This window comes from Nicrophorus vespilloides, unplaced genomic scaffold (assembly GCF_001412225.1).
Source record: "Nicrophorus vespilloides isolate i.1.1-1 unplaced genomic scaffold, Nicve_v1.0, whole genome shotgun sequence".
NCBI lineage: Eukaryota > Metazoa > Arthropoda > Insecta > Coleoptera > Silphidae > Nicrophorus > Nicrophorus vespilloides.
Window position 1 is genome coordinate 28,371 of NW_017097714.1, and position 27,972 is coordinate 56,342.

General features: G+C 32.7%; 1 protein-coding gene across 4 annotated transcripts; it reads left to right on the plus strand.

Moving 5' to 3' along the window:
• On the plus strand, window positions 1–27,939 carry LOC108560800 (protein vein). Of its 4 annotated transcripts, none has more exons than XM_017918480.1 (8): window positions 1–2,063; window positions 24,577–24,751; window positions 24,866–24,883; window positions 25,172–25,308; window positions 26,238–26,328; window positions 26,720–26,781; window positions 27,717–27,793; window positions 27,856–27,939. In XM_017918480.1, exons 1-7 carry the CDS (start codon window positions 1,115–1,117, stop codon window positions 27,770–27,772), a joined length of 1,488 nt encoding a protein of 495 aa, XP_017773969.1. In that variant the 5' UTR covers window positions 1–1,114; the 3' UTR covers window positions 27,773–27,793; window positions 27,856–27,939. The 4 variants fall into 4 exon arrangements, with proteins under 4 accessions (XP_017773969.1, XP_017773971.1, XP_017773972.1 ...); XM_017918482.1 differs by having other exon boundaries at window positions 25,172–25,296; XM_017918483.1 differs by lacking the exon at window positions 24,866–24,883.
• Window positions 27,940–27,972: the final 33 nt, after the last annotated feature.

Consider the following 27,972-nt stretch of genomic DNA (forward strand, 5'->3'; position numbering starts at 1 on the left):
TGCTCAGAAGAGGATATTCTCAGTGTAGCTTGAGCTTCCAATCCGTGAACAACGACGACACCGTGTGCTAGCTGCATTGTTGGTTTTGCGGACTATCACCACATCGACGAGTGTTTTGTAAAGAGTGAACCAATCATCCATCCACTATCCTCTTTCAGTCGGAGGCCGCCCCGCGAACGTGGTGCACATCCTCCTTCGCCGCAACCGTCACCACCACCACCACTACCATCATCATCATCATCTGCAGGCCCCGCACCGTTTCAGTGATTTTCAGTCGCGAGAACACCCCACCGTCTCATGTTACGCGCACCTACTTAGATCCTTTACTATATTTAAGTTGCGCTTCACTACTTTCGCTATATTAGTTTAAAAAGTTTTGCCCCCGTTGCACATTTGAATCGCCGCTCAAGATATTTATATTTGGATTTATTCGTTTATTGTATCTATATATGGAATCGGCACATCGAACTTGTTGTTTGTATAAATAGATATAAGTGTTGAAAAATCATCATGGTGTTGTAGTAATTAGCAGCACAGTATGGAATAATAGTGCAAAGGACATAAAGTTGCGATCGCTAGTGCACATACACACACTCGCATACGTACACTCTCAGACGTATACGTACATATACATAGAAGCGCGCATATACATCAACACAGTATTTATATATATATATTTGTACTCATGCAATCAAACATACTGGCCATGCACCATATTTTAGCCAAAAATCAAATCTTACTTAAACGTAAAGTTCATAACAAGCAGATGCAAGAAATTCTGTAACTAGAAATCAGTAGAAAACAAATTGTTACAATTGGATTTTGCAAGAAGTATATGAAAGTGCGCATGAGGGTGGGATATGCAGAAGGCAAGAACACTGTGCGTGGAAAATTGGTGGTTTGTGTCGATAATGTGATCCGCGTTGCATCTGGAACCGTAAGCAGCGCGGACAAGAAGATCAGAAGAAGATGTCGCTGAAACAGGAGTTCCAACAGCTAGAGAATATTCGGCACTTGGACGCGGCCACAGTGATCAAGTATCGTACAAACAGAGCGCCCTGAGAGCCGTAATTAAGGGAAACGAAACGGACACTCGCGAAGAACTTCCCTAGACATGTATAAATTATCGTACGAAAAATGTGTATGTTTTATATTTCTAGTGATGGTAGTCATTTTAAGTTGTTCTGGTTTCCGCATAGATAAATTGGCAATGACAGACATTAGCAAAAGGAATTCCTATACCTCATCGACTAGTTTAAATTCCCATTCAGATTTCCTCAGTAGACTGGTACAAAATAGTGGCTTTTCCGATAGCGCGAAGCATCAGAGGACTCCGGAAACATCATCAACTAAAGACAGATACCTAGCTAAGAAATATTTTCAAAGACCACATAGAATTAGACACACCAAGAAACAACATAAGCAGCAAGCAGCACTGTTCGAACCAGCACCAACGAGTCGGATAGATGCAATCATCATTCCACCATCGGTCGAATTCGATACCACTTTTCAAACGAACACGCGATCAACAACACGCCCAATGGCAAACGAACAATTCGCCCAAATTCCACCAACGGATCTACTACGACCAGAGAGTCCGACCCCAGCAATAATAATGCGATCCCAAAGATCACCCAACAAGCATAAGAATCATCATCAGCAACGAAACGCCAAATTGCCTTGCCAGGAGCAAGATGTCGCAAGGAAAGCTTACTTAGCCAACACAGTTGTACTCGCCAAAGCCGAAAGCATGAGTTCTAATCGTGTCCGAAACTATTCAGTTTCCTTCAAAATCGTGAAACGTTTCAAAAGTACTCAATACGCGGTCGACGATAATATAAGACTTACCTTCCTAAACGAGACGAAACGTATGAACTGTGAATCCGAACTCGAGGGTAGAATGCACGTTAAAGCCCAAATCCAGCAGTCCAAGGAATACTATCTTTTCCTCAACAGCCACGGAAAACACAACTACACCGTTCTGGGCATGCCGGTTCTGAAGCGGAGAAGGAAGAACAAAGAGTTAGATAGAATTATACAGAACATTGCGAACAAAAATTTTGGTAAGTACCTAAAAGAATCGAATAATTAATTTAAGATGACCTTCTGACAGGCCCAAAACTGGTGACCAGTGATCTGTGTCCTTCATTACACGCTAATACATTTCAGTCTATCATTTTAAATTAACAGCACATAAACAATGCACCTCATTATTTCATTTGTTTTATTGCTCTCTATTATTCTCATGCACGAAGAGCGAAGAGACGATTTTAATTTCAATTTATTATGATTTTGTTTCAATACTAATTTCAAAAATTGAAAATATTTTATATGATGCTCCAATATTTGACTAGTAATTTTACAAGGTAATAATATACTTGAATTAAGTATAAACTTGATAATATTTATTTAAACAAACTATCGATAACCAGTTATTAATCTACTCTAAAATGAATGCAATTGGAAAATGTACGCTGAATTAAATTTTATTGCTGGAAACTAAACAAAAAATATACATAACGCGGTAATTAATGAATTCCAGTAATAATCCACACGCGATATAAATTGCAATCCTACTATTTCCCACCTACTTCTTATCTATAAACTCCTCATATACAATAAACCTTTGTACTAAACATTATACATTATATATGTGTATATATAAACTCGTCGTTTTATCAGTAGAAAGAAATATCAATTAGTTTATAGGAATGTAATCTATGTTATGAATGATCGCGCATCGATTGATATTTTATTAGAGGTATTCCAGGCTCCTGGGAAATTATTAAACATCGACTCGTTTTGTGCGTAAAAAAAGAAAGCATTATAGAAACGACCTTACAAGGCCCTTTAGTCAAAACTGACTTCCAATGCACATTTGGCTTTAATACTATATAAGAATAAAGATCAAGTATATCATATATGGAAAGAATCACTGTAAATGGAAAACCGGGTAACTCAGTGGACACAGCAAGTTTGCAGTCAACACAACACTGGAATTCAGAATTTTTTAAACATCATCTTTCTTGATGATGAGTTTCCATTATTTTCTGGTAGATCCTAGTAGTTTTTAACTAAACCAGCAGACGCCGAACGGTTTCGCATTCAAACACGTGCTCGTTGCGCTATTTTGTTATGATCGTGGGGGGAAATACCTTATTACATAGCGTTATCTAACAAACTCATTGATTTTATCTAAAATTACTTCGATAACTATCATAATAATGCATATTTCCTGCAACACTTTTTTTTCTACTTGTCTGCATATTCATTCTCGTAATTTTATCGATCCTAACAACCTCTTAGACATTCCTGATTACTTCATTTATAACATATTTCCGTTCGTGCAACAAGAATTTCTTCTTTGCGTAATTCTCGCTTAGAATCTCACCTATTACCTATTTATTTTTTTTACAGGTACGGAAAAATGCTAGTGCAAGTAATTTGGGTTGCATATATGAAAGTAACTAATAAAAATATTAGTTAAATCTATTTAAACAAGAAACGCTTTTTTGCAGTAAACGAAATATGATGAAACGTTGCGCATTAAAAATAACGAATAAATGAAATAAAGTATTCTTCTGTAAATTCTAATCGTTTATAAAACATTGTTTTTTTTTGTATGTTTAAACAAATTTGGTAATTTCATTGTATTTAAGAATTTTGATGTGAAAAATTTGTACTTGAAAATCAATTAGATTCGATGTACACTTTCCTCCAGTTTATAAATGGAGGCATTATCGTCCCTGGATTTGTCTCTTCTATGCTTCGTTGCACATTTTTAGTTCCAGCTATATTTAACTTACTTATAGCGGAGTAAATCCCGTATCTCTGTATTCCGAACCAATATCGAAAAAAAGAATTCGAATTGTTTGGGGGAATGAGCTTCTTCGCCTCTGGTTTAATTCCTCCTTTTTTCTTTGTCTTCTTTTTACCATCTTCTTTGCAGAATCACTTCTAAATATACGAACAGTAGACGAAATAAATTTAGTATATTTTGTGTATACAAATTTTTTTCGTTTTCATTCCCCGAATATCGTTTGAAATTCAAGTAAATCGACAAACAAACAAACAAACTCTTGCGCATTATAGTTGGATATACCGCTCTGTTTATTATTCCAAGTTGACAGATGACTGTTAATAGAGGATTATATAACTAATCTTTACTTTTGAAGAGGCTTCATAAATTACCGACTTGATGGGAACTCTTCCGTTTTTTTTTAAACTTATTTTTTTAATTATTGTTTGAGAGGGTTTTGTGATGGGTGTATTTAGGTTTGGAAAGGTTACATGACGTAATGATGTTGAAAAATATATGCGTATAAAATATAAACGGAACGGAAATGTGTTTGTTGGAGTAGAACGCATATTGGGGGAGAGCCGTTTTCGGAGATCGCTGAACGTTTTCCTTTCGTTTTTTTTTTTGGTTGTTTTGTAAAGTGCAAATGTCATATTGGGGAAATTAATGCGGGTTTATTTATTTTCGGTGCAGGCAGACGGAGGAGATATCGTTTGACAATGATTCAAGAAGTTTATAAGAGTGTGCTAAGTGGCCAGAGGGTGGTATAATGATGTGTGTCAGGGCAGCAGTTGGCAGCAAAACCAGACACCCCAAAATAGCATCACATTATAGTCGCAATACCAAACTGTCTGCGCACGCCCGCTTTATTTACGGCACTCACTATCTGAATCACTCACGTGTAGATTTCTGCCCATCCTTAACTGTAATAACCGACGGTTAAGAAGGCTTAACTCGATAGTAAGAAACATTAGCTCAAATGACGGTGCCCAATTTTTGCGCTCCGTCGCATGAATAATTTTCTAATGTGCAATATATTATCAGAACTGTTAGAAACCAAAAGCAAAAAGCTCGGCAACTTTCTCACCATTGCGCCTTCAACTAGGAAGGAATTCAATAGCATCTTTGTCTCTTTGTACCCATTATCAACCTATATATAAATATATATATACACACTCATACACTTACACACAAGTAAATGCACGCGCACACACAAACTCTTCGCATATTACTTTCTTAATATATTCAAGGTTAACGCTCATGCAGACATTTTTCATCATTCCATCTAAAATAAGTGTCGGTTTTAATTACAAGCCCCGACCATCGATCGACACATTAGCGATTTATAACATATCTGCATCCGAGTATTTATATCACCTTACATTTCCTCGAGCCATAAATAAACACTTGAAAATAATACATTAAAAATACTCTATTATGTGACTAATTCCTTCCTTGAGGATCCCTTATTTATTTTTAAATACACGTGAATAATACAAATATTCTAAATACCCCGGTCCTATTTTTAGTGGGCTATTTGCTAGAATCGCAGCACCAGCAGCAGCAGAAACAGCAAAAAATAAAAAGAAAACGCAAAAAGACGAATATGTTGAACAAATTCCGACTAGGCAGACTTGCAACGTAAATTCCTGAAATTTATTTTGTTAGTACTTTCGCACATCCCGGAATAGTCGAGCCGAAATGTCCGGGGTAAGAAATTAATGAGCGAAAACAAACTTTTCCCGAATGATTTAATGCATTATTCCCCAGAAACGCAATCAATTTCTAGGAAAGTTATGCATAAATATTATCATCTGGATGTAAATTTCGCCGTTTTTCTAACCCATCTTCGAACTTACTGCATTTTTCAGACTATAAGATAAACATGATCAACTATATGAAATTTTCGCTATTTTTTTCGAACACACCATATTTTTCAGACGCTACATTTAAGCAATATAGATAATAATTAACGATAACAGTAATTCGCAATGGTAATATAGGATTTCCCATCGGGTATTTCTTCTTCAGTTTACTGTTACTTTATAAAAAATAAATTATTTACATCTAAAGTGCGGTTTGCTCTTTCGGTCATTCTTTGCTTTATCTGACTGAACCAGATCACGCAATATTGCTGCATACATCAGTTTTTGTCGACCGATTTTTTTTTATTAAGAAAAAACAAGCATCAAGATTTATTTGATATTCTTCGAGAGTAAGCTTTCGTTAAACCGCACATGCTTACAATTAATTATTTTTTATTACGCGGTACGTAATAAGTACTTATTAAATACGGCAATATTCGAAATACGATTTATTCACCACGAGATCATTTAGCGAACACGCAGAGACGGATCCAGCTCAAAACAAAAAAAACTAATATCAGATTTTTTTGAGAAGTCAATTGATAACAATAAACTTTGATTAAAAAGTTCGGTTCATCGTTTTCTTCTAAAAACACAATGGTTTTAAATGAGTTCGACGGGTTTAGTTCCGAACCGGTTTTTGCATCCCTCGTCGGGTCGTCCATTATTGCCAAATATTTTTACGTCATGAGTATAATTTTTATTAATAATTTCGCACTTTTTTATATTAATATTGTATTATTGTAACGAGGTGAAGAATTGGAAATTAGCATCAGTCAAATAATAATAGGTGAAGCTAATGCGAATGTTTTGGTGGTGGGCGTTATGTATATAAGGTATATGGATTAGGCGCCAAATAATTGCTGAATTGTCCTGGTCGTGGTAAAGACATGGTAATCCGTGCGCCCACGGATTATCCAGTATCGCGTGTTGTTCTAGCCCCGAGCCGTCTTTGATGCATCTCTATCAGAATGGACGCGGACCTAACCCGACTGTCCACATTGAGGACGCATTTTCTTTAAAATTCCTTGCCTCAAATGGACGTACACACTTGTACATTTGTGCGGCCTCGCCCTGCCAATGCTCTAGTCTGTACTCAGTTTGAGGTGTTTTTGTTTTTGCCACTGGAATATGTCATTATGAATATTAAAAGCAGAAATCGATAAAATCACTCAATAAGGAAATAAAAGCGTTGCATTTGAATAGAAATTCCAAAGATCGCATTCCATTAAATGCAAGAGGTATAGAAATGTAAGATGCCAGTTGTGCAATATAATAATCAGCGATTTAAATATAACGAACGCAGGATGTATATTGATTAGAAGCTTGATGATTAGGATCGTGGAATATTAGTTGAAAAGCGGACAGGTGTATTTTTTTGATGATGGACATCGAGACGGTGCGATCATGTGGGTTTGTTGTTGCGAGTAGAGGAGAAATTGTTATAAAGATATCAGCAGATGTTGGCTGGGATAATGAATAATACAAATATTATTGTTTGCCGTGAAATTTCGGTGGAGTAGAGAGAGGATGGATGATGGCATGGCATGTCTGAGAACAAAACGGAGTGGCCGAAGTGAGTTTGTGTATGGTGAATGGTGTGTATGGTGAAAAAAGTGCGCTGTGGAATTGTGTATGGTATAACCAGGTCGGTGGTCCGAACAGCATCAGTTTACATATGAAATTGTCGCGTTATGGGAAAGCGTTAACCGCGGTAGATCGAATTATCAAGACGGCCAGCCTCCATAAACTAAAGCTCGCGGTGCTTCTGTGAGCTGAGGACCGCGCATTGTGTTGTAATTCATCACACATAACGCATGGTGGTAACACCAAATACAGCCAGCACGAGGAAACCTGATGTCGACTCTCTTTTACAAATACTATACCACACATTGATGAATACGTAAATACACACAACACAAAACAATGCCAAATATTTAAACTTATTTTCACTATACAAAAAGCAAAAAGTACAACAGCCACATTCTTCGTTTCGTTTAGTAGTTCCAACGTTGTTCTCCTTTTTTCTTCCTTTTTCTTTCTTCTTATTTTGCCTCCTTCTGTATACTTCTGTTTCTTTGCTTATTCCACACATGTGATCTTTATATTACTTATCATTTATTGAATAATGCCAATCGCATTCGCTTTTATATACAATCATTTCAATTAATCTAAACTGTATACCATTTTTAAATTCGTGTAAAATAAACTGTTTTCTCTTAAATTTACGGTAGCTAAATATTTGAATTGTTAACTGTCTATTTAGTATTTAACAACCTGTTCTTAATTCACATTACCTGCACTAATGGAGATGTTAAAACAAATATTTACAAAACAAGAATGTTAACGTTTTATTTATTGGATGTTAATCTTGAATTAGTTCAAATCTTATAACTGAATAAAATCTCATTTATATAACAAATTTCACAATGGAAAACAAATTTTAAAAAAACACATAATTTTAGTTGTTCATAATTCAATTTATTTTATCTGTAATTAAAAAAATTAAAACAAATTAAACTAAAAACTAATAGAATAAAATTGTATATTTTTATTTAATATAGTTATCTTAATATAGAAAAAATAAAAATGTGTTGTTGCTCTATAATATAAATATTGTTTTATCTTCTGGGAAAACCATAGACGAAGGATGATTTATATTTTTAAATTATAGGAAACTTTAAAAAGTGTACAGTAGTCCGCATCTTGCCAGATTGAAGCAACACCAAATGTAGATGTTTCAAAATCAAAACATTAGAGAAATGAACCTACGAAATTCCCGAGCATTTGCTTTCGGTGTTTATGTTCACAGTCTCTACATTGCAGCAAAATGTTTATGTGTATTCCGGGCTTTCGGCACATATCTTGCATGTTTGATATGTTGAAAATTATAACAAAGTTGCGTTTATTTTACAAACACCGTTGACGGCGAAGTCTCAATTATTTTTCACCATTAAAACAATATTTGTGATAAATATGATGCATTTATTGGAAATAATTGTATAAACTAATAGATTTTGCTACGAAAATATGTATATTATTTTTAAACTCATCTTTTATATAAATAAATAATATACTTAATTGCTTGTTGCAAATTTTACAATTAATTAAATTTCTATAATTAATTAATAAACAACATTAGTAATGTTGATGGTAGTAATAAAAGTTGCAATGAGTAAGTGAGTTGTAGTATTGTCCATGCCTGATAATAATTCAGTTGACATGTTTGTTATTTATAGTTACCCTAAAAACCAAAACCAATTTGCTAATTTTAGAAACAAACTGTTATCTATTTTGGTAAACTTAATTAAAGCGACTTTAAAGCATTCACATCCAAAACTCAATTTCGTGAACGCTTTATTTAATTCAAAATGGCATTTACCTGTCCAACAACGGTGCAGACCGAAATAAATTGATATATGCTGCGTGGCCGACGATCATATTATAAATTCACATAAGGTGTATTTGTAACAGGACCGACGGTTTCTTTTCAGTGCTGTTTCCATCCCATCATTAAAGAAAATTAAATAGAATGCATAACATGCATCATAGGTACACAAAAAAAACTTATTTGCTTCATAACAAATAGATTATTTAGTAATTAAGGGATGAATAACTGCATAATTCGTACCCAATTATATTTATTCCGTCACTAGTTTATAAATTAATGAAAAATATTTTGTATGATTGGAATATGTTAGATTGTTCGCTTATATTATTTAGCTTAGTTTATATTGTTACAGTAACATTTTATTGATCTAATATTTAAAATATTTGAAAATACTGTCCAGATCGACAGAGCAAGCATTCTTGTGATTCTCTTTTAATTGAATTAGCTGGTAATAATAGTAGAATTTAATGATATATAACGGACTGAAATAACGGTATCAAGTATCGTTTTATAATGAATATTATTGTAAATTTTATAAACAGTAATAAATCGATGAAATATAAGTGTATTAATTAACTGTTAGTATGGTCCTGGCGCCGGTCCTGTCTTGTAATATTGCAGATACATTAGATGAAAAGAAAAAGACATTAATGTGGATATGGTAATGCGTTTGTCTTTCCTGGAAATTCTAATTAGTTAATTCGATTTATTTATTTAGTTATTTATTGGAACAAGTTGCAAATGATTAACGGAATTATAAATATTTATGTTTTGAATACAATTTCTTGTTTTGAGCGCGGCCGATTCGTTGTAATTTTATTGTAATAACGGCGAGAAAACAAGTTTACTCGTATGACACATTTAGTTGGTTACTTTTTAATCGGGATTCTGATTGAGTGATTTATGTATGCTCTGATTAGTGCAGCGGGGGGTTGAACTTGTGACAAAATAAAAATAAAGCAAAGAGAGTATTTAAGCAGACGTAGGTACCGTAAGTAGATTGATCTTCTTAGCATTTCAGCGGAGCTGATAAAAAAAAGTCAGTTCAAAGGCATGACCATATGCACCGGAGACAATTAATACAATAAGGTTTATATTGGGGTCACGTGGTTCGTTTAAATGGCCTGGAGTTTGATCATGTATAGATTTGCACGAGCAAGTTTTATACTTTTAGGTGATGTATAAAAACTGGCACAAGACATTGTATCTTACGAATTCACAAGAGACTACTATCTGGCTACACCACGCCAAACATGGAATATTTTACTTGAACTTAAAAAGTGTGCATGAGTTTCAACTCAATCTTCTAATATGTGGTGCAACTGACCTCAGGGCCCTGAACTCTAATTGCACCTCATCTCATTTCAAACTTTATTTACGATCGCGCATTATTACCGACAATACCAAAACAAGATTCGATTTCAATTGCTTTTCCTTCATTCTTTGCGAAATACCTTCGTCGCTCGACACTTTATTTAATCCAGATTAATCGAACAATATCAATAACACGTTTACCACATTATACGCACATGTTCACCCTTGCATTTTACGTCCTATACATTTATTTACATTTATATCTTTGTAACATTTTCTATTACGTGTTTTCCATTTTTCATATATATATATATTAATAGACACGTGATACTTGAAATTCAACTGGACATATTCTGGTATGTTTATTTTGGAAGAACCGATATCATATTTTCAAAAATATCATTGTTATTTTTTTAGCAGCCACGACAGATAAATGCTTGGAACTGCTCCAAACATGCACCAAAAGAAAGTTTCAAACAACTTCGTTTATCCTTTTTAATTAATTTCTTCTTTTTTTGTTGTTGTTTGATATTCAAGTCTAAAAATAATTATTACAATAATAAAATAATATACTTACAATATCCGTTACAGTGATTCAAAAGTTGTTTTTTTTGTAATTTTATAATTGTTCTTGTTAATAAACGTTTGTAATATATGAAAACACATCTGCTGTTATATAGAAATCCTGGGAATACTGAAATAAAGTGTCAAGAGTTAATTAATATTTGAAACCCGAAAATATGACACTGAGTTGAAGTATTTTATGCGCACGACGTATGATTATCTGTAATTTAAAAATTAAACTTCTCCGCCCTAATAAATGCTCTATTAATGACAATAATCATCGTATATGGGTGTAATTTTGAATGAAAAATAATAATTCCTTTATATTATAACAGTAGTTATTGGATAAACTATTTACTACCTGTTGTAAACGTAAAAAGAAAATTAATTCCAAGTGAATTTTATACGCGTCACATTCACTCGAAGGATGTTTGTATGTAAGGGTGTTAAATGAATTTATTTGCGTTATGCAATGCTGACCACGGTTGTTTAATGGTCTGTTGGTTTCTGTAAGTATTTCAATATCATTATTGCTTTCGATTTAACCATGTCTATGTGTCTGCTCCGGTAATTCCCGGTCAACTTCAAATCGTAAACCAATTTCGTTAATCTCTCTCAATAAATCTTCTCCTAAGATACTATTACAACTACTACTTAATAATCTAAGCAAAATTATGCTTTGTGCACGGCTTATAATCAAATTGAATAAAATGTAATTGCTCTTTTTTCATAATTAATGAATGAATGAAAGGAGGTGGGATTAGGTTTAAAAGCATTGTGACCATTCGAGCGTCGTTTTTGTTTCGTTTGTTTTTATATATATAAATAAATTCCACGGTGAATTTCATTGTGCTTGTGCACGATGATGTATTGTTTTAAAATTGAATAAATAAGTGCTGAAACCAAAGGGATATGAAACAAAAACAAAACAAACAAAAAAAAATGAAAGAGGCGAGGTGTACAACCACACAGAATTATACAACTGAAAATGCTCCGACCGATGTTGTGGGAGATATGGATATACGGTCTGTTGGTTTAATTTTGTCATTTTCCGAACAATGAGGTGAGAGATGATGGGATACGAAATCGAATGAGAAACAAAAGATGACGAGGATCGTGTACACTTACCATTCAGTTGCAACTTTAATTGTTCACAGTTTTGTTAAACGTTTGTTTTGATTTACTGATTCCTACTGTTAAGCAACTGTGTGATATAATAGTTTTCTTCAATCAACATCACTTATTAATATTTACTTTAACTTAATCTTTCATCTATAAAATTATGTTTTGGCCACATTATAGAGGACTTCAAAATCGCATAAAAATAAACAGTCAAAATAATTTTGTGTACTCATTTTTTAAAATTTATTTTGCTGAATTAAAATTTAGTTTGTTTTGAAAATTTCAAACCGTACTATAGTCAATCCGCACTATGCGATGTTTTGCTTAATTTCGTTTAAATAAGAGACAGTTTAATGCACAATTTGGAAATGAAACAAAATTATTATCTGATACCTTATTTATGGAAATTTATATTAAAATAAATAAATATATTACGTAATAATGAATTGTTAAATAATGCTAAGCTGTTCTAAACAGTTATAAAAGAAGTAGTTATTCAAGTGGTCTTTGTGTCGCAGATTAATGAAGATTGTGGGAATATCGTCTCAGTAAATATATTGAGCAGCAGCAATATACGTATACAGTAGCAGCAGTAAACAGTGTTTCGCATCGTCGATTTGTTTTTATTCCTCTCCTTATATTTGTTTTTTATTATAAATATATAAATGAACTCACTCATTTGATACAACCTTGACCATAAACAGACTGACATAGGACGCGTTGGGAATAATGAGAATTAATTAAATTGTATAGGTCATCCTGCAGTTCATACAAGTTAAGTAAACTTTTCTCCGTCTCTCTTCGGCCGCATCACATTAAATAAGGACGAAGAGTACCAATGTACACATAAAAACGGAATGGGATACAATGGAAATTGCAGACTGCTTGGCGGTCGAACTCAACTGTTGTTGCAACGTGGTAATGTTTAACACATGCTCTCTATAGGATTATTAATTAAATTATACACACATATATACACATTGGACGAAGCCGAGACCATTGTTTTTTCTTCTCTTTCTCTCTCTCACTCTCTCATCGCATTTTGTTGTTGTTGTTGTTTTGTTTGTATTTCATTACTTGACTCTTCTCTCTTTCGCACACTCGGATTCCTTTTATATTTTTTTTGGAGACCAGAGCGAGACGGAAGGTGTCTCGTGTGAATGAATCGGCCAGAACAATTAATTGCTCCACTGTAAATCAGTATGTTTTGACTGGGTGTCTCATTCCGTCGTTATTTTCGGGGTTTAGACAAATTTAGGAATTCAATTTTAGAGTCAAGAGCACACACAAATACACATATGTGTATACACTTTATACAGAAAACTCGCATCTTATATATGTCTTACCAAAATGTGCACAATCCAGCACGAAATCCCCATATGCCAGGCTATATAACATCTGTAATATACTTTTTCCAAATAAATCTACTTTTACGGAGAAACTAATCTTGCAAATGATTTAATCTCTATTTACTCTATTTTTCGGACCATAAAACGCATCTTTTAACGTAGAGAAATTGATTTCAAAATGGATTTCAGCATATAAATATATAACTAAAAAAAAAGATTAATTATTTCAAAAGTTAATCAATAAGTAGATAAACAAATATGAATATTATTTAGTTTGGTCTTAAGTTTGAATTATTATTTTATGTTTGAATAAATTCTGTGGTTAATGAGTCATCAATCAATTAATAATAAGGAGTTAATTATGTAAATTAGTGCATGTAATATAAAGATGTACTACTGATCGTAATGTATATATAAATGTTATATAATATTTTGATTGGTTATTGGTGTTGTTAGCATAAATTTGATTACGCAATAAACCAGTCGGTACTTTTTGCTTTGTTTTCGTTTATCGATGAGCAACGTGAGTCGGTATGTAAATAAATATTCCGAATGTGTTTCAATAAATACGTAATATGGGAATTATTCTGTAATAGTGATAACTCTTCCTGCATTCTATGCGTGCGTCGCCTCTCGATGTATGTGTTTATATGAGTGTGTATGTGCGTCTTCTCCTTGTTTCTTTTTTCTCTGCCGTTTCCCTCTTCAGCAACGTCCGTCTTTCTCTGGCTCTTTTTGCATTGCGAGCCAAAGTGAAGATGCAATCGTGCAGATATTATTTTTATAGCGTCCAATACTTTTTTCAATACATTTCTATTGAAACTCGGCAATTTTAAATAATCCAAATAAAGATATTCCTCTATTTGGAATTGTGAGAAAGCCAACAAACTAAAAGTGTATTCTCACACTGCAGGAAAGTATTTACGTATAAAGCGTAGTCGTCTGCCTTTATCCTGAAATCATATTATTAAATCATTAGCCATCTAAATTCTTCGCCACAATCACATAATGATTTTGCGACGCGCGTTGCGACACCAAACAACCAAATGGAATAAGCGCAAAAAAAAATAGAAAAGAGGAACAGCATGTATTCGCATTTTAAGTTAATATATTATGAACGTATTTATGTGAGAATAATGTAAGGAAACGTTGTGTTTATACAATTTTCGTTGTGTATTATGAAATGGCATGGAATGGGAATCAATGATTAAGATGAAATACAGCACGAAATTGTAATCTTCTAAGTGTAATGTACTGGATCAACCTTCGGCGCACATGTTTTAGTAGTAAAGTCACTTAAAATAATTAAATATCTGCCAAGAAATGCAAATGCAATCATTTCGTATACTTAAATCATGGATATGCAGCTTGAGCACTTCAAAGAAACACCAGTTTTAATCGTTTTACCAAATATTTCCTCTGCGAGAAAAATAAACTGTTATTTATTAGCAACAAGATAACGAGGATCGTGGACACCACCAATGCAATGCTCTCTCATTGCGGTTGAGTCACAATTTGGCTCGTCACAACGTGCATGAGAAAACTTTGGATGTTGACTATTTACAATATAGAGGTATGCTGGCAAAGTGGAATGTATCCTTCGATCGGTTTAGGAAATGCAGTTTTGATTCCACGGCACTTTACAATTGCTCATCCGATCTATTTCGAACCAACTGATTTAATCCTGCCTGCATATTTCTCAGCTGAACAATAACGCTTCTGCCAACTTGTGTGTTTTCGTTGGCATTGAAATACGGACTCTTCTCCTATACACATTATATATCCATCGAAAAAGACGAAAAATCTACTTTCAAAGAGAGCACAGACTAGGATCGTATTACGTCCGCTGACTATATATAAATAATTTCTTTTTTTCCATCGCGTTTCTTATTAAAAAAAGAGAAGAGATTGAAATGGAAAATAAGGAAAGCGTTGCTATTGCGTTTCCAATTATATCCGTGCGTTTCCTGAGACAACCTCATTTGTCTATAAATCAATTGCATAAAATCACAGTACCGTTTTTTACAGTAGACCATAAGATTCACCGAACAACAGACACAAATTTATAACACAATTTAAAAAAAAAAATAAAAAGTCGCACCCTCCATTTTAAGTCAATTTCTCTACGTAACCTTTTTAACATTTAAAGTTTTAAATATATATCGAACATATTGAGTCCTCTTTATCCAGTTTTGCCTTTGCGAATTAAATGATTACCGCTAAAACTGCATTTATCCATTTCGTATGTAAACAGCATACTTACTTTGTAGGTTTAATCGTCGCCAATTAAGTGCATTTGTATTATAATTGTACGTTTAACTGAAGACACAATAAAATGTGGTATTTAATTCTCTTATAATTAGCTTTTTATTGATCCCATATCAATTGTATCTACTATATTTTTCACCACTTTTTAAGATCAAGACATTTTCATACCTTCTTAGCATAATAGTGATATTTTTTAATTCCATTTGATCACTGAAATATCATTATTTAGTTTAATTGTGAAAACTTAGTATAAATCCTTAACAGCCTAATTTAATAAAATATTTTTGTACATCCTCCGTATTAATATTAAATAGTACATGCATTTTTTTTTATTGTTAATAAGGAAAATATTGGTAAAATTTACATGCTTGAATCCTTTTTAAACGTAATGTCATATTGATTAAACATATAGATATAGACGTGAGCGTGTATTAAAATTTGTTCCAGTTTTAAATCTATTCATATCTGCATTCATAAAAAATACTATAAGTGAGTGAAAAAGAACCGTCGACGTGCGTAAACATCTGGAAGCTTTCGTAGTAGAACTTCGAAACAGGGAGCAAAAATACGTGAATTGTGTTTAAGTTTAGAATCGACTGGGGTTGCTCACTAAACGATTTGACAGTTTAAGCTTTTATGATCTGGGCCCTTTCCCATCCCCCCTCGCCATGCCCGAACTCCCCTTCAGCTGCTTCACGTTATATTTTTTTTAGGTGTTTGTAAAAAGTGCACGTTATCTTTATAATAAAGTGTTATGTGCGGACGCGGTAAAAATAGAGTTTGTTTAATGTAATCATGCGGTTGTGTATTTTTGGTCTTAGGATGAGTCCTTTGATTTATTCATTTTGAGAGGTTCCTAAATATATACATATAATATTGCGTCACGGTATAATACAGGAAGAAGATGCATTCCGCTCGATGTCGTCTTCATCATTCAACAACTACCTTGTACAGATCGGTATGCGCACGATCAACAAACAAACAAAAATCACAAGCAAAATGGAAACACTTGAATATTTACACATATAAATTAAGCTACTCGAACAGTTTATTTCCTTAAGCTAACCACTTAAACAATGCAAATAACAATGTTTCATAACTATATGTGTAACTCCATAATACTTTGTTTTCCGTTCGACGGTCTTCCTCATTTTTCGCAGCGCAGTCTGGACGCAGCCGCAGCTTCCGACTTTCCTAATCGCCAACTTAATTTGCAAAACGCGAACTTAATTTTCAAAGCCAGAATTGTACAGGATTTGAGAGTATTATGAAATATAATTTTCCTGTTTAAAGTCGAGAAACGAGCGGCTGCATATAACTATTTTTAGATGTCTGGAAATACCTCAAGACGCGGGCTGTCAGAAGATTGTGCCCGATCTCATAAAAACGGATACCTACCGAAATGTTCAACTTTGCATCATTCCGAAGGAAAAAAAATCACCGACTTCGATGTTTCAACGCGCCATCGAAATAATAATTCGATGCACCGAAACGATTGTTGTTATTCTCCCCTCTATTTTTTATGCGCCGTTGTTTGCTTTCGGTGTGCAAGGAAAAAGAACAATACGGCTCAAAATAAATACTGGCACCGAAGAAAACAAACAGATGTGAGAGAAGATTTGTTGTACACCAGTAGCACGGTTTTAACAGTCGACTTTGACTAACGTAACTTTATTTTTGATGATGAACTAAGATGAGGAACTCGCGTATTACGCGTTCCTACATCGAATACATTTCCTTTCTTTCATTTATTTTAGTTGGCTATTAACTAATAAATACTGTCCTCGTTAAAACTAACTGAAATAGAACATGTATTTATCGAACGTAATTATTACTAACCTTAAATATTGAATAAATTTGCAGTTAGAATAACATCTTAACATAAAAATAACTATTTAGATAGAAATAGTTGACCGACATTACAGAAAATGAAGAAACGTAGAAAATGGATTTTATCCAAGATACAGCTATAAAATTGTTGTTGTTTTAATCTTCAAAATATAGCTAAATTTCATATATTTACAAGAGTTTATTAATTATATTTAATAACGTTTTCAAATGCATTTGTAAAATAATTTGGAGTTATAATGAAAAATATTGTGATTATTAACATTTTTAAGTGGAATGGATAATGTAGAAGTAATGTTAAAAAATATTATTTAAAAAAGTAAATAAAGCAATTGAGAGTGTCGGATTGAATATCAGCAATTTGTCAGAAGTGATCTATAGATGCGAGCGCATTGAAATGTGTAAGTAGCACCTGATAAATAATATCATAATATACTTGAGATTCCATTAAGTTATTATTCAGCCTCCATAATATGCGTACATAGACAGCACTTACTGACAAACACAATTCTCTCCGCACACGCACAATACATGAACCGAAGCTCGTTATTCAATTAAATGCACTTTTGGCTTACGTTTTCCTCCACAAAAGTGGATCCAATTGAGACTGGCAGTCACTTTTATTTTCATTTAATTGTTATTTATTATTTCTGGCTGATGCAGGAGGCGAAATTGGCCGTTCAGTTTATTTTAATTATCGTCGATCAATTATCGATAAATACATTAAGCTGAATGCCATCCAGTATTTGATAAGTTATTTATTTGTAAATAATAAAGTGCGTTTACTTGTGACCGCACTCAACGTTTGTTTAGCCGGATCAGCCGAAAACTGTTTAGGCTTCAAATGTAATTTAACAAGTACGTTCTCGGTATATAATATTAACCAATTAATCATCATCGCTGACTGAACGCTTTATATTTAAACAATTTTGTTATTTTTTTTTGTGTAATTATTTTTAAACGCTTCCATACACAGATGCATAATTAAAATATACGAAAAAGTCTTGAAATAGTACGGACAGCATTTTCATATTCGTTCCGATAAACATTTAAAGGCCAAAATTAATTTCTTCTTTCTCGATAAATCACCGAATCGTAAACAATTGTCGCGAAATGTACGAGTGGAATGGCTCGAGCGCATTCTTCTCTAGCTATATTCATTAATGCATTGGGTGAATAATATAATGAAACTATTTCCTACACGAAATTAAACTTGGCAACATATGCTTCCATTTATATTCGGAGTTTGTGAGAGATTCTCCTAGCAAAGTGCCGATGTGGCGCCTGCCTTGTGTGCTCTTACCTGACATAGTTTTACAATATCAGCGAGAAGCTCTTCTATTATTAAAACTAAACTTCTCGTAATCAGTCGTAATAATTAATCAATAATTATATTTACTCGACGATACGTTAACGTTAACGAGCACGATTAGCGGGATCAATTGACGGGTTATATAACAAAGAGTAAATAGTAAGCCACATTTCTAAGCGCGTGCATTTAGCTATTTGTAAACATAAGAAAATTGTGTATTATTAACACATAGAACAATGCCAGAAAATTGCAAACAATTACCCAAAACTATACTTATTCACGCTAAAATGTTTTAATACAATCTTAACGCAAATTTGTTTTCTTACATTACTTCACAGCAAGGTCTTTTTGACGTGTGTATTATACTCATCATTTAGTAAATTTATAACCATTTATTATTAAACTTAAGTCATTGATGTGACATTACTATTTTCTCAATAAAATAATATTGTGATTTTTTAGAATCTATGTAATATTTGCAGAACACGTAACAGTTGTTGTTTTTTCAACAGGCTTCCCACAATTTAGCAAGAAATAAAAAGGTTGATCCATGTACGTGCCAAATAGATATATTAAATTCAAGGTACAATATCGCTGTTGTTTCTTGAAATTTGATGGGTTCGAGTCATATAGCTCCACTTGATATTATTAGGTTTTCTATACCCGGCCAATTGGATTCTTTAAATAATACCTACAAATCGATTTGCAATATTCTATTATTTTTTAATTATCAGTAATAATTAGAAACGGTTGCATCCCCATACTTCGCGTGGAAGATAAATGAAGCACACTCTGTTTTTACTTTTTCTTCTTCTTCTTCTTTCTTTCTTCTTTTTTTTTTTCGTGCGTTCTCGTCTGGAGGAAAAAAAGGTAATTCTAAAATTAAAGAAAGAAGCGTTTTCGTTTCTGGTTGTCAAGGAAACTGAATTGAATGATAGTCACCTTGTGGAATAACACAATGTCGGCATCGCCTTTTGCGCGCTTCAGACGATCTTAACCGACCGTGACCAATGATTGGCGAAAATGATCACGTCAGTTTTCAATACCTGTATCAAGAACAAATATTGAAAGAACGTCGTTTCAACTTTTATAGGCTTCCTTCATTTACCTGAATTATATGTACGTTTTGTTCTTGCTTTTATCTAATCAAATTTATAAATAAATAATGAAGCAATCTCATTATAATTTCATAGAAATACACAATCACAATTAGAATTGTTTAATATTTTAATGTATCATTCATATGTATCATAAATTTAGTTTATATCATTTATGGATTAAGAATTGCTTATTTTTAATATGGGTATAACTGAGTAGTCATTTGTATTGGTAGACTGTGTTTAGTCCACATATTCGAATGTATTGAGAATCGGTTAATCTTTTAATATAAGAACAACGTGGTGTAAGTAGTTTTGGGGTTATTTTCTATTTGCTGATATTTATGTGTAAAGATCTCTGCTCTATTCCAGTATTCCATAAACTAGGGGCGCACACCCTCACCTTAGGCATAGTAAATATTTTTAAGATGGGCTCTAATTTTAAACGTATGCACACTTCAAACTGAAACAGTTGTCTTCGCCGTTAGAGTATAGGGGGCTTTATTTTTAGGAATACTTCCTAGTCAATAAAGCGCATCTATTTTCAATAGTTTATTTTATGAATGTTATGTAGTCTATGGATTTTGACAAACTACACTTCTCTTTATAGGAAGTTTTTGCTGGTACTTGAATTATACATGTAAATAAATTAAGTTAAATTTCTATTTTATATAATTGCATTCAATATAATTTAAAAATTGCATTAGATTTAATAGTTTACTAAAGAAAATACTGTTGGCTTAATTGCTGGCATTTTGGTTATTTTGTGTGTTTGTTTGTAGTTGATGTTCGGAGTCCTTCCATAGTAAATAGCACTTAAAAGGATGGTAATCTATGCCACTTGAGATCTGTCAGAATGTTCTCTTGATGAAAGCTAGTTAAGATGAACGCCTATAATCTATTTATAGTATATTGGGTATATGTTTATCTATTATTTATTTTTCATAATTAGACGTATGATTAAATAAGGGTGCTATAACAACATTGAAAGTATTAACGTAGTCAGAATGTTCTTTTGATGGTAGCAAATTCTGTTGGTAGTAATATTTCTAATGATGCAACAATGAGTATAAGTGTAATAGGAATACAAGTAATATGTTGAAAGCTTAAAGTCATCATTGGATTGAATTTGGTAATAGTAGGAATGGTCGTATGCCAATGATGAATTAATCCAAAAGGTGAGCTTAAATAGAGCATATCTGGAAGCGAAATGATGTGCATCTCGGGCATAAAAACAGAGCTGAAACTGAAAATACGCCTTTATTATAGTGAGGCAGTGGCGATGTCTGGCCGTCATGGCGCTCTTCCAAGTGATTCACGAGAACGTCTACACCTGGGGCGAACGCTCTGCTCCGTCTGTCCGTCGTTCTGTTACCTTACACAAGCGGAACCGTCTCTGCGCTACACCAAAAACTACAACCAAGGCCGCTCGTTTTTTTCTTTCTTATTATTATTATCATTCTATCATTAGTCACCAACCATAATACTACTACTACTACTTCCACTACCATTTTACTACAACCAGGCACTATTCCAAAATGCGTGGAAACCTACGTGTATCATCGCCAAATCTAACTAGCTACCTACCAACGAGCGTACGAGTCGTAGCTGCAATCCTAGATCGGGCACATAGAAACCGGAAAGTTTTTAAATAAAGACTCACTTCGTCTGACATCGCATCCGTCATGAAAAACACACCTGAAAATCCTTGGCTCTATATTTAACAGTCCTTATCCCAATTTTGCTTCAGCAGATCAACGCTCGATTTCCAACTAAACACATTATCCTTTTGATTTATTTTTAATTTCATTTTCATTCGAACCATTAACTCTTTTGCATGATTTCGAGAATCTCCATCGATCACGTGTATCTGCGATCCGACAAAATAATCACGCATCCATTTTCATTATTAACAACCGAATTAGTCATTTTAATTGGAAGAACTGGCGCTCTTTTCCTGCGACGTTTCCACGAATTGTAAAAGTGCTCAAATAAAATTCCCAATTATCAAATGGTCAGCTGTGAACATAAACTCTCGGTTTATTAGATTTACATGCCAAGAAATTTAAACTCTCTTTACACAAACACGTTTTTACTCACGTTAATTTACAATTCATTACAACAACGCCACTTCTGTAAACAAATCATCTATAACACCGATTTAGAGTCATTACACGGTATTAATAAATCCGAGACGTTGCGGACTATTTAGTACGAGCAAGTTAATATTTCTCAATTTAGCTTATTCACTTATTGTAAATTCATAAAGTGTTATGGAGAGTGTGCATAGAAGAACGGGTTAAACGAAAAAAAAAGAAATGAAAAGCGTAGAGATGAAAAGAAAAATATGCGTTTGTTATGTAAACACATTATAAAATTCCGCGCTTCTAATAAGCATCATGTTGGGATTTCGTTTTATTCATTCAATATAAATAACGTTTAATCGACAAAGTTTCGTAGTTAATATATAAATAAAGACTACTATCTGATCCACGATATATTTTTTTTTTAAATTATGTAAACCATTTTTCCATTATTTTTTTATGTATGCAGTCGGCTGTTATCCTATAGGCGGAGTAATTAAAATAACGTTCTAATTGTAGATAAAACGAAGGAAATTATTTAAAATAATTAGTTAATTAAAAAAGCAAAAATGCAAATCAGGCATTGTGTTAATTCTACGTATGAGGCTTCTGCTCTGTTATCTTCCGGAATGTAATTATAATATGCATTGATGCAGCGGTGCATCCAACTTGTTGCTCGTTTTAGGCAACTGCATAAACAGATTGACGGGTTGCTATCGAACAATGCGATAAATTAATATTAAATAGGGTCGAATTTGAAGACACCAACAGTTCGATAATTTGGTAAGAATCTGCTGATTTCCAGACTCGGACTGCAGAGATGGACAGAGGTAGCACGAAGAGTCCACGGAGACGGAGAGACAGAGAAAGAATTGCTCTCGAAAGGCAGAATATAACTAGAATAAATAAGGAGGCGGCTCGGGTCTAGCCAACTTTCCGCTCAGATTCGTACACATAAATTTATTTGAAAACGAAAAGACCGCACAGCCCCAAAGTGGACCCCCTTTTATTAAATGCTTTTGCTCTCTTACCGTTCCACTCTATATATGTAAATAGCGAAATTGTTAAAATTCTTGCCCCCGTCTCGCGGCTCTTTCGGAGCGCCGCTCTTTAAATCAACCCGATTTAGACTAGTTTTAGTGTATAAATATTGATACAACCAGTAAATATATATATATATATACACACACCAAGCAAATTCCTCATCTTTATACGTACCGCATTTTTTATATAAAAACTGTATATTTAACTGATCACCGACTTCAGCATTTAAACTTTTTGCGTAAACATACGAGCTTCCTTTACGCTCTCTCCGCATTGTAGTTTTTGCTGTAATGGTAAAACGACCACCTATATATATAACCCTATATATATATATATATAAGATGTATACCTATTACGGTGAGGTGAATATATTAGTGCGACAAAATTAAAATACAATTCAGCATAGGTCGTCTCTGTTGCTCGCACGCTTAACTGCATCTTAATGCATATTTCGGCAGCATTGCTACATATTTGGCTTGAACTATTAACGGATTCCAATGCATTGTTTCAAATTTAATATTCAGCACGCGTGCACCTTCTGAAATACATTCCAAGAATTCGGCATTTATTTTGGAATATCACTTTTCCACCAAAAAACCGCGCGTCTTCAGCTCGGCCGAAGAGTCGAAAGCAACGGACGGTCTGCATCTACATCATTTAGAACCGATCCGAAGGCGTTTTCAATTAAATAACAGAGTAGGTCGTATTCTAGATAAATCGCATACCGCACATACCTCGACGAAGATTACGGTTGAAATGTCACCAGCTACATTTTATTCACTGCAACCGCAACTATCTATCATAATTCTATAATATTAACTACAGTTGCAATTTAACATTCAAAAAGTATAACTAAAGTCGGCCAGGATTTTTTTTTTCTGGATTATATTTGAATTATTTGAAATAAAACGTAGATATCTATGAATATTTTAATTCAATTTGTTTTAATAACATTTAAAATAATTTTTACTTTATAAAATCTAATAAATAAATAATTGTCTTTTTCTATTAAAATACGGCAATAATTTTTTAGTTTGAATGTTGTACATGAAAATTCAGTTCATTTCAGAGAAAGACAAAATCTAGAGAAAAGTACACAACAACAAAAAAAAACAAACAAAATTGTAAGTAGCTATAAATCTCCCAGAAAGAACCAGACAACTGGCTGACTGCTGATATATTTATACATCACATTAAATATTTATATATGCTAAAAATATTTATGAATTCAAATGATCTAATTGTTGTAATTATATTCATTTTTCGTTCCCCTCCTGTGAAGTTTACTTTTTCTTTGCTACTTGGCTGTTTGTAAGCAAGCCATCGATAAAATTTATATTTATTAGAAATTCTAAGTAATGTCTTTCAACAGATGCCAAAAAATCACGTGCAATTGGCAATGAAATCTTTAACGATCTGTTCTAAATATATGTTTCGATAAATGTTTCCAAAATGCTGTACGTGTAAACGTGTATTATAATGTGTTATTTATTAATGTTTCTTTTTTTTTTTGTTGCAGAACCGAAATTGAAAAAACCGATTTTGAACGTAACTTCAACGAACGTACAGCCGAGATCGAAGCTCCGGTTACATTGCAAAGTTCGGGGATACCCAATTCCAGTAATCTCATGGAAGAAAAACGAGTCACTGTTATATAATAACAACAACACTCGCATCATTTACTCAAATAAAGGGTGAGTATTCGATTGTCACAATCAATTTTACAATATATAAAACATAAAAGAAATTTAACTAAATTAATACTTTTTCTTTATGTTAATTGCTATTCTATTTCTTTTGAATTGTAGCACGGATGTAAGTGAATGGTATGTAAATGTGTAGCGATTTGGTAGAAATGGCAATTAAACAAAGTTCTGGTAAAAGCAACAAAATTGCACTTGAAGAACTATACACATAATGCTTCAACTAATAAAAATCGGTACAATTCAATTAGAAAATTATTCTGTTGTAAAATTAATAAAATGTGAATAATTTCCAATAGTTGTAAATTATGATATATTTTTGTTTTGTTTATAATATGTTTTGTTGTCTATATTTTTTTTTAGTACAAAATATTATGATGTGAAAACTTATATTATTAATTTTGTTTTTAGGAGGAAATCTACGTTAGTGATACGAAATGCACAGGAGAGAGATTCAGGACGTTACCAATGTGTGGCAACCGGAGTTAAGGGACAATGGATGGCTGCCCAAGAAGATATCCAAATATCTAATAATAGTAATAAGCATGGTACCTTTCTGCACATTTATATCAACTTGCTGTGGGGAAATTTATTCATTAACAAAACTAATTTATAAAAGAAAATAGATACATGATTATTGCTTAGTCATGTTTGTTGGTTGTCTCAATAATTTCATAGTTCATTATAGTTATTTTTTTGATATATTTTTATATAAAAACAAAATTATTAGTATGGATTATTGCGAAACATACGGTAAAAAGAATTGTAACAATTATTAACGGTTTATTAAACAAATTTAAAACTATTTCCCCACTGTTAAGTTTACATTTAACTAATTCATCTCTTAATGTGCCACGAAAATGAAAATAGCATATATTAATCAAGAGTATTCGAGGAGAAAAAAAATAGAGTGTTTTTAAGTGTGGCAACTATGTCGTATAAATAGAAATATTGTTATCGTCAATTACATAATTCAATTGAATTTCATTAAGTACAAATAAGATAGACGTATCTTATTCCTTACATTAAAAAAAAATGCATTTCGCATTATATAAACAAATATTTAGATATATTTCGTAACGATTCGCTAATGGGACGTTGTTTGAACAGACGCACGTTGAAAATAAAATTGAGCCGGTGATAAAATGGGACTTTAAGAAATGTAATTAATTAGTTTCAATGGATGTGTTGAAATGGGTTTTGCAAATCTCGAGTACTTGTGATGAGTAAACGACATATTCGCGCGCCGTCCATAGACCATTATTACACAATCCATTGGCAAGCTGACAACGGCCACACTAATAATCGCGTCCATTGGGTTGCCAAATTCATTATATTTTATTATGAAACAGCGTCAAAGAGGGAATAACAATACGACGAGTAATAGTGCCACCTTCATTTTTGTTTGTTCAGTAGAGTGTTCATGGATCTGCATGCCAGATGAAAATTGATCGTTGTTTTTTATTCTTTCTTTTAGGAGACGAATGCAGCGAGGAATTCAAGAAAGATTTTTGTCAGAACGGAGGAACATGCTTTTACACCTCCAAACTGAAAGAAGTGTCTTGCGCGTAAGTAGTTTCCTATAATTTATACAGAAAACAGATGAATACACTCATTACAAATATTTATAAATTTAGTCAAAGTGAGAGTTTTAAAGAAAATAAAACACACCTAAACATACCTAAAAAAATTGATTTTTCTTTAAATATTTTTGCTAATTGATCTGTACAATTGTTATTATAATGTTAATTGAATTTGCTTTGATAAAGTAGAGGTATTGAATAACGAGCATTGTAATATTGGTATTTAGATACTCCGTTATCTAATAAGAGACCGTGTCTATATTCCGAATCTAATTATAGCCAGTTTCTTCCTATTTTTGATTCCCTTCCTGTACCAAATAGGTACCCTATTTTGGGGATTTTCTTGTTCGCTTGNNNNTTTTTTTATTATTTCCAGGTGTCCAGATGGTTATACAGGAAGATATTGTGAGAACAAGGCAGTATCTCTACATATGGGCAGTATGTATTCTCAATGTATATTAGGTTTCCCAGCATATTACTGCTGAAAGTGCTTTAAAACATTGTCGTTCTTCTTTACAAAACAAACAAAAAAAAAACAAAACAAATTATATCTCTTATATACTTGGAGCATCTAAATTAATTATATTGTATTATTTTACTATTTGTAATATACATATATTTTTTTGTACATAATAATACCAACATATATACTATACTTGCTTTCCACGAAACGGCCAAAGCGAAAAGCATTTCCAAATGCTTCCATTTTTATTACTTAACAATATTAAAAAAAAGCCATTATTTGTAATGAATAATTTATATATATATAAATTGTATATTTGTATAAATCCTATTATTATAAGACTGTTATTTATATGACGTTCTTTTGTTACAAACAGTCATTACATAATTAATCAGGGACCGAAGATTTTTTTTTGTATAAAGCCATGTAGATAATATATTTATTTATTAATACGACTCTAATACTCACAACAAATTTTTTTGCAATTTGTAACAAACCTAAAAAAGGAATAAAAATGAAGCAAACGAATAACAAATAAAAATGAAAAAAAAACTATTATCCAAATTTGGGACGTGTCATGTAACTTTATTTCTTTCAACCTTAGTTCTTGTAGCGTTTGTTGAAAATGAGAAGGGTTTGAGTGCAACAGGCGGATTTATATATGAATAGGTATGTAACGTAATAAGCTCTAAACGATTTTAACAAATTGTAATTAACTACTAATAATAAAAAAAAAACTATCTATCGCAATTATATTACTTATATTTGTTGTGAGTTTTAGATGTTTCTAACTAATTAAACTGCATGACAAATGTATTATCTAATGTTGCTATTTTTAAAGTTGTTTTGTAAGCTTATTCTAGTCGCACATTTCTATTAATCGACGTTTTTAATTTTAGTTTATTTTCAGTGAATCAAACCACTGAACAGTATCGAATGACGGATGCAGACAACTTTAAAATTTAAACGTATATCTATGTAATAATTGTGAGTATAGCAAAAGCAAATGGAAATAAATTGAATAAATCTTTTTCTTTCTTTTTTTTCAGTCTTTCCAAAAATATATGGGGCATTATCAAAGCTTTTTCTTAAACAATTAAAACCAAAGATGATTTGCATAATTATGTATAAAGTAATTATTTATAATAAAACAAAGCAAAACTGTT

Bases quoted from the DNA above. Each gene is read 5' to 3' on its own strand.
- LOC108560800 (XM_017918480.1), top strand. From the start codon at position 1,115: ATGTATAAATTATCGTACGAAAAATGTGTATGTTTTATATTTCTAGTG. The intron at 26,329-26,719 runs GTAAGTAGTTTC...TATTATTTCCAG, and splicing joins CTGAAAGAAGTGTCTTGCGC to GTGTCCAGATGGTTATACAG. The intron at 26,782-27,716 runs GTATGTATTCTC...GTTTATTTTCAG, and splicing joins AGTATCTCTACATATGGGCA to TGAATCAAACCACTGAACAG.